The sequence below is a fragment of the Montipora foliosa genome, chromosome 12, assembly GCF_036669935.1.
Source record: "Montipora foliosa isolate CH-2021 chromosome 12, ASM3666993v2, whole genome shotgun sequence".
NCBI classification, from domain to species: domain Eukaryota; kingdom Metazoa; phylum Cnidaria; class Anthozoa; order Scleractinia; family Acroporidae; genus Montipora; species Montipora foliosa.
The window spans coordinates 41,263,527-41,274,787 of NC_090880.1; the positions used below are offsets into that span (position 1 = coordinate 41,263,527).

Below are 11,261 nucleotides of genomic sequence, written 5' to 3' on the forward strand. Positions count from 1 at the left end.
TTGAATGAAGTTAAGTTTTGAGCCTTGATTTTAAAAAGAGAACTGTTTATTTTAACTGAAATTTTCTAATTTATGGTCCACCATTACTAACTTTAAAATCTTGAGAAAGCTGGATTGAGAGAAATGACGTCAAAGACTCACTACAGTAGTTTTAGAATGCAATGCGTGTGTATGCAGCGGAAGAAATATGCAGCACTGGAGTTTCAGTCTTTAAGACTTATAAACTTGTTTTGTGCATATATAATAAGCTGCATTTACATGCTGAATTTTAAGGCTAGTGAGAAAATGACGTCACCTTTCTCTAGATTCAACCCCCTGAGGTCTAATTGGTCAGTTTTGAACGTGAGTAATGGCGAACCATAAAATCGAAAACTTACACTCATTGACAAAGTGAACAGCCTTTGGATAAAAATCAAAATTCAAACTTTTGCCAGGCAGGTGTTAAGTAAACTCTCCCAAGCCGGCCTGAACCGACCAATTACTTTTTACTATTTTACTTTGTTTAACACCAGATGATTTTACATGTCAATGGGTTAATCACTCACCGATAAACATATACACTGTTGTTTGTCATTATATATCACAAAATCACAGGAGATGAAGATAAGAACAACCAGTTTCTTCAAACTGATGGCTCTTCTCAGAAATTGTCAAGAGATGAAATTATGAATTTGAAAGCACAAGGAGTTAGTGGCAAGGTGAAAAGAAAGGATCTTTATTGCTTCTATTTTCAAGACTTTATCTGAGAGTAAATTTCTTTTAATTTTTCTTCTGTATCTTTTCCAGGACATAGTCGAACACCTTGTTGAGAACAGTACAACATTTAAAGACAGAACACAGTTTTCCAAAGCTAAATACAAGAAAAAGAAAATGAAAAAGTGAGAAGTAAAGTCTCAAGCCACTCTACAGATGACAACGTTTAATATATGATAAAATGGAATTTTCTATGTATATAAAGTGTTGTCTCCCACGTGATCAGCAGCCCCCATTGGTTTTAGAGTTTAATTAAACCTGAAACAAAAGGAAGAATTAGCAGGAAAGACAGTTGAAGAAATCTTTACCACAAAATGTGTTTTTTGAGAATGTGGGATAAGATTATAATTTAATCGATATTCTAGTAATAATAATAATAATAATAATAATAATAATAATAATAATAATAATAACTTTACCCCATTCACTCAACAGGCAGCCCAGGAAACCCCCAGTTGATGAGTAAAATCATCTGCCATTAGACATAGTAAAATCTTTCAAGTCTCACACCCAGGAATCAATGGCATTAATCTGAACTCTGTTCAAACTTTCAACTGTTGCAGTATTAAGGAAGTTAAAATGAAAGTCTAATAAAGAAAACTTATTTATACACAGCTATGTTTAAAATTGGAAGACAAAGAATCTGACCTCTGACAATCATGATGTCCACAGCTCTGACTTTTAAGAATACGAAACTACAAAGAAGCACTTCACATTACAAAGAGAGGCCTTAAAAACTCTAAAAAGTCTCAAAATCAATTCCATAACTCTTTTTAAAATACTCTTAGCAACTTGCACAGATTTTTTACAATCTTCTGAATGATGTGAAAAAGTAAACATATTGGTTTCTCTTAGGTATGTTGTCAGATTTTCAATTCTGCAACCCACCTCTGATCTCATAGCTCAGATGTACTATACAAGGGGAGCAACAAAAATATGGTAAGCTCAGTAACGTATAAAATACACGTTAGTATTATCTTTTTGATTTTTTGATTATTTGTCGATTCTTTGTAAAATGTATTAATAAAGATAAGGACCAAGGCAGTGTGGGTGGATGGATAAGCTGAGAACTTGCAATCTATGGTTAAAAGTACTGATTATCCCAAGGAAAACACCAGTTTCTGTTTTTTTTTTTGTATTTTATTTATTTTAATTGTTTACGTTTAGTAATAACAAAACAAATGACTACATTAGGACAACACTAAGCTACAACACACACACACACGCACAAACTACATTAAGGCTACCAAATTTTGCTTTCCGGTGAAAAAAAATTTCACGTAGCAACGCTTAGTGCAATCATTTGCCATATAAGGTCAAACTAAGGTACAGTATATGAGCTGATATCCTAGATTGAGTGAACCAATCAGAGCACAAGAAATGCATTAACCGAGGTAGAAAATTTAACAATTGAAAGTAATTTTATACAGTAAGTACTTCTTTGTGCCACCAGCATTAAATGAAGACTTTAATTTAATAATGGAGGAAACATAGTGTTTGGCTGGTTGAACGATTGACCCTCAGTCTCCCTAGGATGCTGCCAGTTGACCAGTAAAATCATCTGACGTTAGTCTCACTCCCAGGAATCAATGGGTTAATTACATAATTTACTTGCACTTAACTTCCCTTATGTTTTCTTAGCGAGCTTAGACTTGACTCACTATCTCAGATTTTAACCTTGTCAAATGTGAAAGCACACTGTCGAATAATGGTGGTTGAGAGCTGCCAAGGAATGGTCGCTGGTGCACTTTTGGACCGAATGGGAGGTCAGTGTTAAAATGTCAGTTTATGTTGTCGCAAATGGTTACAAGTAGGGAAAAATTTGCAAAACCTAGTATCTGTGGTATTTGAGAAGATGTATAATTTTTTCATTCATTAGTAGACCTTAGAAGCCATGTAATGTGAACATGGCCGGCCAAGGTTAAACGTTCATGGAAAAAACTTAGTTCACAAATGATATTTTGGGGTTGGTGGAGAGATTACATTTTTTTAATGATAATAACAGGAAGGTTGGGAACTGAAAAGTGGAGAAAAAAGCCGCTGAAAAAATCTGTTAAAGGGATTGAAATGTGAAAAAAAAAAAAAAAAAAAAATCTGACATCTGATTAAAAAGGTTATCCATGTTAAAGAAGCAAATAATTACAGAATGATATATACTTCCTGCATTTTGGTTAATCTGTATTTTTCCTGATTTATTTGCAATGAAATAACTGTAAACAATATTATTTTAACCAATAAAACTTGTAACACCTGTCAAGTGAGAAGAACAGCGATACCAGACTGCTCTGACCTACTGTACTGCTTAAGTTTGTCTGTAATCCCATTCCAGGCCTAGACTGCCAGCAATCCCTTCAGATTCAATTGAACTGGAAGCTTTCACCCGCTGGAGCTAAAGTTTGGAGGGACATCCTCCCTCAATTGTTTTGCTCCATTGTTTGACCATTAAATTTCGCAGGTGGAGTGACTCTGAGGAGATTGCTAGAGGTCTATCTCATTGCATAATTTTTTATATAGGTCTGGGAAGTCTCATTCAGATCTACTCAGGGGATTTTCCAGGAAGGTGGGTCTTTGTTGAGGGGTAGCTCAAAGGGACACTGTAAAAATATGTTTAATAACAAAATGAATATCCAAAGGATACTGTTTGGTTGATGGAAGCCACAAAATACTGAAAAACATTGTTTCCTCTGAATTACTTTTTTTAAAGCAGTGCATACTAATTTGACCTGCTTTTCGCAATGAATGGTTATCAAAGAGTTGAGTGCAAGCCTAAAAGTATTGGGTGGATGTTTTCAATTTTTCATGTTGTAATTAACTTGCATAAGGTCTACTCAATAAAACCAATTTTTGATGATTGTTTTGCTCTAGATTCACGCTAAATCAAGATGAAACTATTTCAACATTATTGTGATCAAAATGAAATCGACTATTGACCAGAAGTTGTCACACTGACACTGATCCTTTAGAAATTTTACATTTTTTTCATTTTTCAGCGCTTGAGCAAACAATAATACTATTGCAATAATATTGTTGCTTTTACAGTAAAGAATTTTATATGAGTACTCTCTATCTCGTGATCACAATCTATTTGAAACTTCCTATCCAAAACTTTAAACAAATAGGTCTTTTGTGTCATTATTACCCTGGCATCTTTTCCAAACAGGAAAGGGTTAGGTTACGGGTTTATATGAAAGGTCACAGGAAGGGATCCCTTGATGTGCTGCATCCTTGGAATAGTTCTTGCCCTCGATCCTTTTGCAACTGGTATGAGGCAGATGGCTCTAGATGTGCTGTAAAATATTTCTGCCACTAGAAATAACTTGTTTAAAGAGGTAGAACGTTTGCCAAAAGGTCCACTTGTGATTCCTGTTGCACAGGAAGCCCAGGTTCAAACAGGCCCCATAAAGGGCACACGCTAGATAATTTGTATGGAAGTAAAGATGCTTCAATGCATTTTATAATTCGTGAACATTAATTGTCTGGTTTTAGGCAAGCACTTGATTATTTTAATTTCCCAAAGAGTTTCATGGAGTGCTTGTGTGGATTTCCAATGGACAAAATTACCACACTTAGACAAAATACAGGTATGGCAGAGAAACGTTTTTAGGTGAGGAGCCACATTTAGTATTTTTCAAAAAACTCCTTCTCTTCTGCATTATTTCCACTATTTTTCGTGGTCAAAAAAAATATTCAGGAGCGAACGGCCAACTTTTTTTGTATTCTCCATAATTTTTAGATGACGAGCTAAGACGAAAGTCGGCAGATCGCTTCAGTAACGGAGAAGATCGATCAAGAACAGAGACAAAGGAAACGGTACCAGATGGAAGTAGTCATTTCGTACCGGAAGAGGTTGCGGGAAATTCTCTGTCCGAGGAGGTAAAATCTTGCTTCCATAGGATTCAGTTTCCTAAAAGTTAGTTCAGAAATGCATGCAATTACGTGCACATCCAACATCATCATATCTTCATCGCATCTTTCTTTACCCTCGGATTTAAGAGTAGCTTGGTATGGCTAAGAGAGTCTTAACATTTGCGGATGTCATTACAAAAGGGAGCATTTTTCTCCTTTTTTTTTCTAAAGACCATGAGTGTTGGTCCAGTCGGAGTTCTTTTATCCCGCGACCCCTGGGTTCAAATCCCAACAGGGACACGGGTTTTTTTAAATTCCAGTTTCAAGACCGTCATATATTTACTATATTATTAATCAAATGAGAACAATATTAAATTGATTTTGATCAAAGATTTTTTCTTGGATTCTTCGGTAATTCAACAGGAAGGAGCGAGAAATGTGGGGAATCGATATTAATTGAATGTTTTGAATTATCATGGGTTATATCATAAATCCGCCATTTACAAGTGAAAGGGTTACATCGTCGTAAACGTTTGATCCTGAAATGGTTCTAGGCTACAGGTTTGCCCTGACGAAGCGAACTTGTTCATAAAAGAGGTCACCACTAGTTTGTTTTTTTTTTTAAACAGGAAAAGTTGACCCGAAGAATGCGCAGGCAAAACGAGGATACTAAGGCACGAGAAGAGTTAGAAAAAGGCAACTTAGACAGGTAAGATGTACTGAGGCAGTGGCTGTATTACGGATTCCCATATGTTAAAAAATTAACGAAGACTCGTTTTTTGAAAATGAGCAGACTCATAGACGTCTTACATCCAGGCACCGTCAAACTACAGTTGTGTGAAGCGTTTATGAACGCGAAGACTTTGAGAGAAGAGATAGAAGAGACTGGGAACATTGAAGCCGAGCTTATTAAAGTCCTCGACGTATTTTGGAGACTTAGGGAGGTGGATTTTGATGAGAGTGGAAAAACTAGAGTGCCCACAGGAAAACCTCTTTAAAAAAAAGTAGAGAACCAACGAACTCAGGTCACATTTAAACAGCCTAAATATAGATACGTTCATCCTTTACGTGTTTATTATGAACTCCAAGTTTGCTCAATTGCTCATTGGTAGAACACTGCACGTTACCGCAGTCATCATGGATTCAGCACGAATTTTCCAATCTTTCCTCAGTTTCGTTAATGCCTAAGTAACTTTCTCATCTGCCATGATCTAAAAATCTTAACATCGGTCCACGTGCGACGCTAAGTTCGAGGGAATCGAGTCGTGGATTTAAAGGTGGGAGGACATTGCTCCCACCATCATCTGTGCTATTCCCAAATTGTTACTCTTGCTGGTCTTACGTCACCTCTGACTGCTAACATTTAACCCTTCAAGTCCAATTTTCTCCTCACTTTATTTATACAAAATGAACGGGAAAGGCTTCAAGAATTTCAGTCTTGCAAAGCAGATTTGAGAATATCATATAGAAATTAGTGCGCTGTTTAAAGGATTATATTCTACTTCATAGTGTAATTAGATTTACGAAAGTGTAGTCTTTTCGGAAAGCACTTGGACTGAATTTTTCGTAGGACGTCAATCTGGCTGGCCTCACCCCCCCCCCCTTCCCACTCCCCACCCCCACTCCCCACCTGCTCCCAATTCTTTTGAAGGCCATTTGAATATTAACGATGAAATGAACCGGATCATATATGAACTGCGGATATAAAATCAAGTGAAGCTATGATCCTCGCAGTTATGAACGCAATTTTTGCAATTGCGTAAAGAAGCCTGAAAATTTCAGGACTTCAACGGGGTTTGACCCCGCGACCTCGCGATACCGGTGCGACGCTCTATTAAACCAACTGAGCTATGAAGCCACTGACATTGGGAGCTGGTCATTTGTGCATGGGTTCTAATGTTCCCGCGAGGAATGAGTCCACGATGAAATGATATATGAAACGGATCTTATATGAACTGCGGATATGAAATCAAGTGAAGCTATGATCCTCGCAGTTATGAACGCAATTTTTGCAATTGCGTAGAGAAGCCTGAAAATTTCAGGACTTCTAAGGGGTTTTAACCCGTGACGTCGCGATACCGGTGCGACGCTCTATTAAACCAACTGAGCTATGAAACCACTGACGTTGGGAGCTGGTCATTTGTGGGTTCTAATGTTCCTGTGAGGAATGAATCAACGATGAAATGATATATGAAACGGATCATATATGAACTACGGATATGAAATCAAGTGAAGCTATGATCCTCGCAGTTATGAACGCAAAGCTCAGTTGGTTAGAACGTAGCACCGGTATCGCGAGGTCACGGGTTCAAACCCCGTTGAAGTTCTGAATTTTTCAGGCTTCTTTACGCAATTGCAAAAATTGCGTTCATAACTGCGAGGATCATAGCTTCACTTCATTTGAATATTATCAGTATATAAAGGATAGGATTCCAAAGAATTCCAAAATTGCAAATGTAAAACCTGTAGTCTTTTGAGAAAGGACATGGACTTACTTGTTGTTTAATTCCGTAGGAAGTTAAAGTCATTGTGTGTTCACTGATTCTATACAATCCTGTGTTATTTTGTAGTCTCGTGGTGGTGAGTCGCTTCCAGCCCAGCCCCATAGTGCTGTCGCTTATTCCCCGTCTTGCTCCTTCAAGACCTTTTGTGATATTTTGTCAGTACAAAGAGGTAAGGCACCACCTGACTTGAACTGTTGAAAGGTTTCTGAATATCTAACTAGCATTCATTTACATACCAACGTGCGTGCGTCCAAGATGTGGGCACGTGCATGCATGCAAAATGCTTGCGATCAACGAACTGCATATTGCACGCGCGCAGAACAAAACATTGATGAAAGCGAAATTAACTTTACTCGCTTTTCTCTGTCAAGGCCAGGACACACGGCCAGGCGACAAGTCGCAGCGACAGGTCTCTGCAACAAGTTGCTCCGTGTGTACTTCTTGCAAATCAAATCACGACTCCTGTTCGGTGCACACGCAGTGACCTCGTGTGAGGAGGCATGTGAAATAGTTTTCTAATTCAATATGGCTGACCATATGACGCTCTCTCATTGGTTCATTTATATTTTGTCGCAGCGACTTTTTGCCGGAAGTGTAAAAACGGTGTGACAACGCTGCTTTCCCCAATTTTTTTCACTGCGATTAGTCACCGCGATCAGTCGCACGAATTCAAACCAGTTTGAATTCGTGCGACTGATCGCGGCGACAAAATTCTGCCGCAGCGACAATGATTTTCATAGAATTAACCGTGTCACACAAGGCGACTTGTCGCGGCGGTGTGAGGCAAGCAAACAGCTGCAGCAGGGGGTTGGTGTTGTATGTCGTGCTAAGATACATACTTGATTGATCACTTCCCATAGGGGATTTTTAGAGCCAATGAAACTGATCAATGAACAGAACAAGTTCAAGTTCATGTTTAGTTTCATGTTTATTTGCTAAGATACATGCTTGATTGACCACTTCCCGTAGGGGCTTTTTAGAGCCAATGAAACGTGATCAATGAACAGAACAAGTTCAAGTTCAAGTTTATTTTCAAAACTTACAGTTAAATTTTACAATGAACACTACACACATATAGCAATGCTAATCGAGGCGTGCATTGTAATGGAATACATGGCACTAAACTTACAAGAAATGATATTAAAATATAATTAAACCTAGCAATACACATTGGGATTATACAATAGACAGACTGAAGAAAAATTGCATAATTATGACAACGTTATGAAAATAAGAGAACGCCTAGTAAAGGAATAAAACAGAACTATAGGTTACGGTAGTAATGATTATTCAGTTTTGAAATTAATGCTGGGTTCTGGGGCGTCAACTTAAGCATCCACTGTATGCGGAATAAAGGGTCCTTCGAAAGCGTCCGCATTGTCTACTCGCCTTCATCAAGATTATTAGAATTTTTGTCAGAATTTCAATGATATGAAAAAAAAAAAACATTTAAATGCTGGTAAAATCTTGGTTTTGCTAGCGTTTAGGTCAAAAGTGCCTTTCGTACACTTAATAGGGAGCTTACGAAACGAGGACGACGACGGCTACGAGGACTTCATTTAAAAATACAAGTTCGCGTCATTCATATCACTACGAAACTATTTCATGTCGTTTCGCGTTAAAAATGTGTAGTAACTGTCTAGGAATTAAACTGGTATGAGTGGGTTGGAAGCGTAGAGAGAGAACTTAAAATTCGTCGTCATGTGTTAACGTTCTCCACAGAACCTTGAATTTGGTCATTTCACGTCGTCGTTTAGGAGATGACGGCAAAGAAATGTACCAAAATGTAAAACGCACGTGCAGAGCGTGCAGAGCCATTGTTTTTGCTCACTAAACCTATTGTTTTGTAGCGTCGTCGTTGCCGTCGGCGTCGTCGCTTCGTAAGCTCCCCAAAGCCCCATTTACACGAGCAGTTTTTCCTTGACAAGTTTACTTGTCAATTTTTATTGCTCCTGTAGATGATCAACAAGTTTTTCTTTACAATTTTCCATTGACAAGGTTTCCTTGTTCGTGTAGACGATCAGCAAGTTTCCCTTGACAAGTTTGGGGCACTAAAAATCAATAATATCCTTGTCACATTTTCCTTGTTATCCGTCTACACGAGCAAATTTCTGACTTGACAATTTTTCCTTGTCAAGGAAAAGATAGCACGCCGGATTTCCCTTGACAAGGAAAATTTGTCCACTTTTCCCCATCTACACGAGCAATTTTTCCTTGTCAAGACAAACTTGTCAAGGAAACATTGCTCGTGTAAATGGGGCTGAATAAAAACAGACAGTGCTTCTGCTTAAGTCGCCTTTGCTCGTGCATGCTTGCATACAAGCACACATACATACTTAATGGACAACTTCCCATAGGGAAATGATTATTCAGTTTTGATATCAACGAGGGGGCGTCAGCTCCAAGCACTGTATGCAGAAATTGCCTAATTTGTATTTTGAGTAGCCTTTTTGCAAACGCGCGCCAGTCAGGATGAAGGCAATTTCCTAATTGCCCAAGCCCAGTCGCGATTCGCTGACATAATAGTTGCCCATGGCTGATGATCGTGTATTACATGGATGAATGCTAGATGAGCGATTAAAAAGTTTCTGACTGTTCTTCGGTACAGTATTATTAGAGATATCATGCACAAGGGTAGATACTGTTTCAAAGTAAAGCATATCAATTGGCAGAATATTAGAAACGACAAACAATGGGATAGCATCGGATCTAGTATTACAAAAGAAAATACTGCGAAGGGCTCGTTTTTGAAGAACAAGAATCTTCCTTAAGTATTCATCAGCCTAGCGCTGAACGCAAAACGAAAAGAGACGGCTGCAAGCAGGGAAGAATGTTGAACGAAGATTGAAGCAAATATTTATACCGTTTAATCGGGCTCTGAGCTCCTTCGCCCGCTTTTTATCCACCCTTTAAATGTTTTTGAAACTTTTGTTCTTCATTTTTAGCCGCTCATGGAATGCTACGTGAATTTGAGAGAAAAGGGGACCGCTATCAACATCCACTTGACTGAAACTTGGTTACGTCATTATCAGGTAGCAGGAAGCAGGTTTTCACTTACCCCGAGAAAGTGATTTCATTCCTTAGTTTTCCGTTTCAACACAGGGAATGGCTGGTTTTCAAATTACGTCATCTCCCGTCAAGTTAGTGAACAAAACCCGCAAAAATTCCCGTTTAAAATTTGGGAATTCAGCAAGGCCAATGGAGCGATAGATTCCAATCGCGCAAACCCGAAGCTATCGCGCGTTTGCATGAATGGAGTTGAAGAATAGTTCGCCCATATCTGGTTGTAGGACTGTCGTACCATTCTGATTGTAGGATAGTTCGCCCATATTGTACAACGTACATGAACAAGTTGGAATTATCTCGAAATACCTACGACAGCGCGAAGTTATATTTTGTAGTGACATTTTCGTTGACAATGCGGGAGTTTGCTTAAATTCCCAAATGGTGACTAAGAACGACACATTTTTTTGTATAAAGTTGCTAGTTTCTAAAGAAACTGTGGTGCTGCGTCGGTGGGGAAGTAGTATACAAAAATTTGGTTTTATCAAGGGAGATGATGGTGTAAATTGGCCACCGTACAGAGATTCTAAAAGCTGACGTTTCGAGCGTTAGCCCTTCGTCAGAGCGAATAGACGAAGGGCTATTAACGCTCGAAACGCCAGCTTTTAGAATATCTGTACGGTGGCCAATTTACCTTATCAACTCCGTTGATAAAACCAAATTTTTGTACATTTTTTTTTAACCTTCCTTCCTTCGTTTTCTCTCCAGGTTTTACCAGCGAGAACCCATCCGGAGATTTCAATGAACGGTTCGGGGGGCTATCTGTTGAGTGGCATCACAGTCGACCCAGCCGAAGCTCCACAGAACACAGAAAGCCCTACTCCGGCCAAGAAGCCAAAATTAGAAGAATGCAGTTGAAGTTATTTGCCAATAAATGAGGCCTCATCTGGACGAAAGCTAAATCATTTTTCGCATTAGCTGGCTACCTACCTATAATTTCAATTTTGGGAGTAAATTATCAATTTACAAGCATCGTTTCTTTCCCAGTAAAGAGATCTAACTAGTGACGGTTTTTAGAGAGGGACGGACGACGGTGGAGTTTTTGTATCTCTTGGAGACCCTGTCTCTATATTAAAAGACACTTGCAAATTCAAA

General features: G+C 38.5%; 1 protein-coding gene across 1 annotated transcript in view; it reads left to right on the forward strand.

The window, feature by feature from the left end:
- LOC137979873 (tRNA (adenine(58)-N(1))-methyltransferase non-catalytic subunit TRM6-like) overlaps nucleotides 1–11,261 on the forward strand; it is a 14,725-nt gene extending 3,464 nt beyond the window's left edge. The window contains exons 3-13 of the mRNA XM_068827190.1: nucleotides 595–698; nucleotides 787–878; nucleotides 1,609–1,692; nucleotides 2,395–2,519; nucleotides 3,268–3,313; nucleotides 4,240–4,334; nucleotides 4,487–4,626; nucleotides 5,229–5,308; nucleotides 7,170–7,272; nucleotides 10,049–10,135; nucleotides 10,875–11,261. Of these exons, the coding sequence (XP_068683291.1) occupies nucleotides 595–698; nucleotides 787–878; nucleotides 1,609–1,692; nucleotides 2,395–2,519; nucleotides 3,268–3,313; nucleotides 4,240–4,334; nucleotides 4,487–4,626; nucleotides 5,229–5,308; nucleotides 7,170–7,272; nucleotides 10,049–10,135; nucleotides 10,875–11,024 (1,106 nt within the window). The 3' untranslated portion in view covers nucleotides 11,025–11,261. The remainder of the gene's footprint in view (nucleotides 1–594; nucleotides 699–786; nucleotides 879–1,608; nucleotides 1,693–2,394; nucleotides 2,520–3,267; nucleotides 3,314–4,239; nucleotides 4,335–4,486; nucleotides 4,627–5,228; nucleotides 5,309–7,169; nucleotides 7,273–10,048; nucleotides 10,136–10,874) is intronic.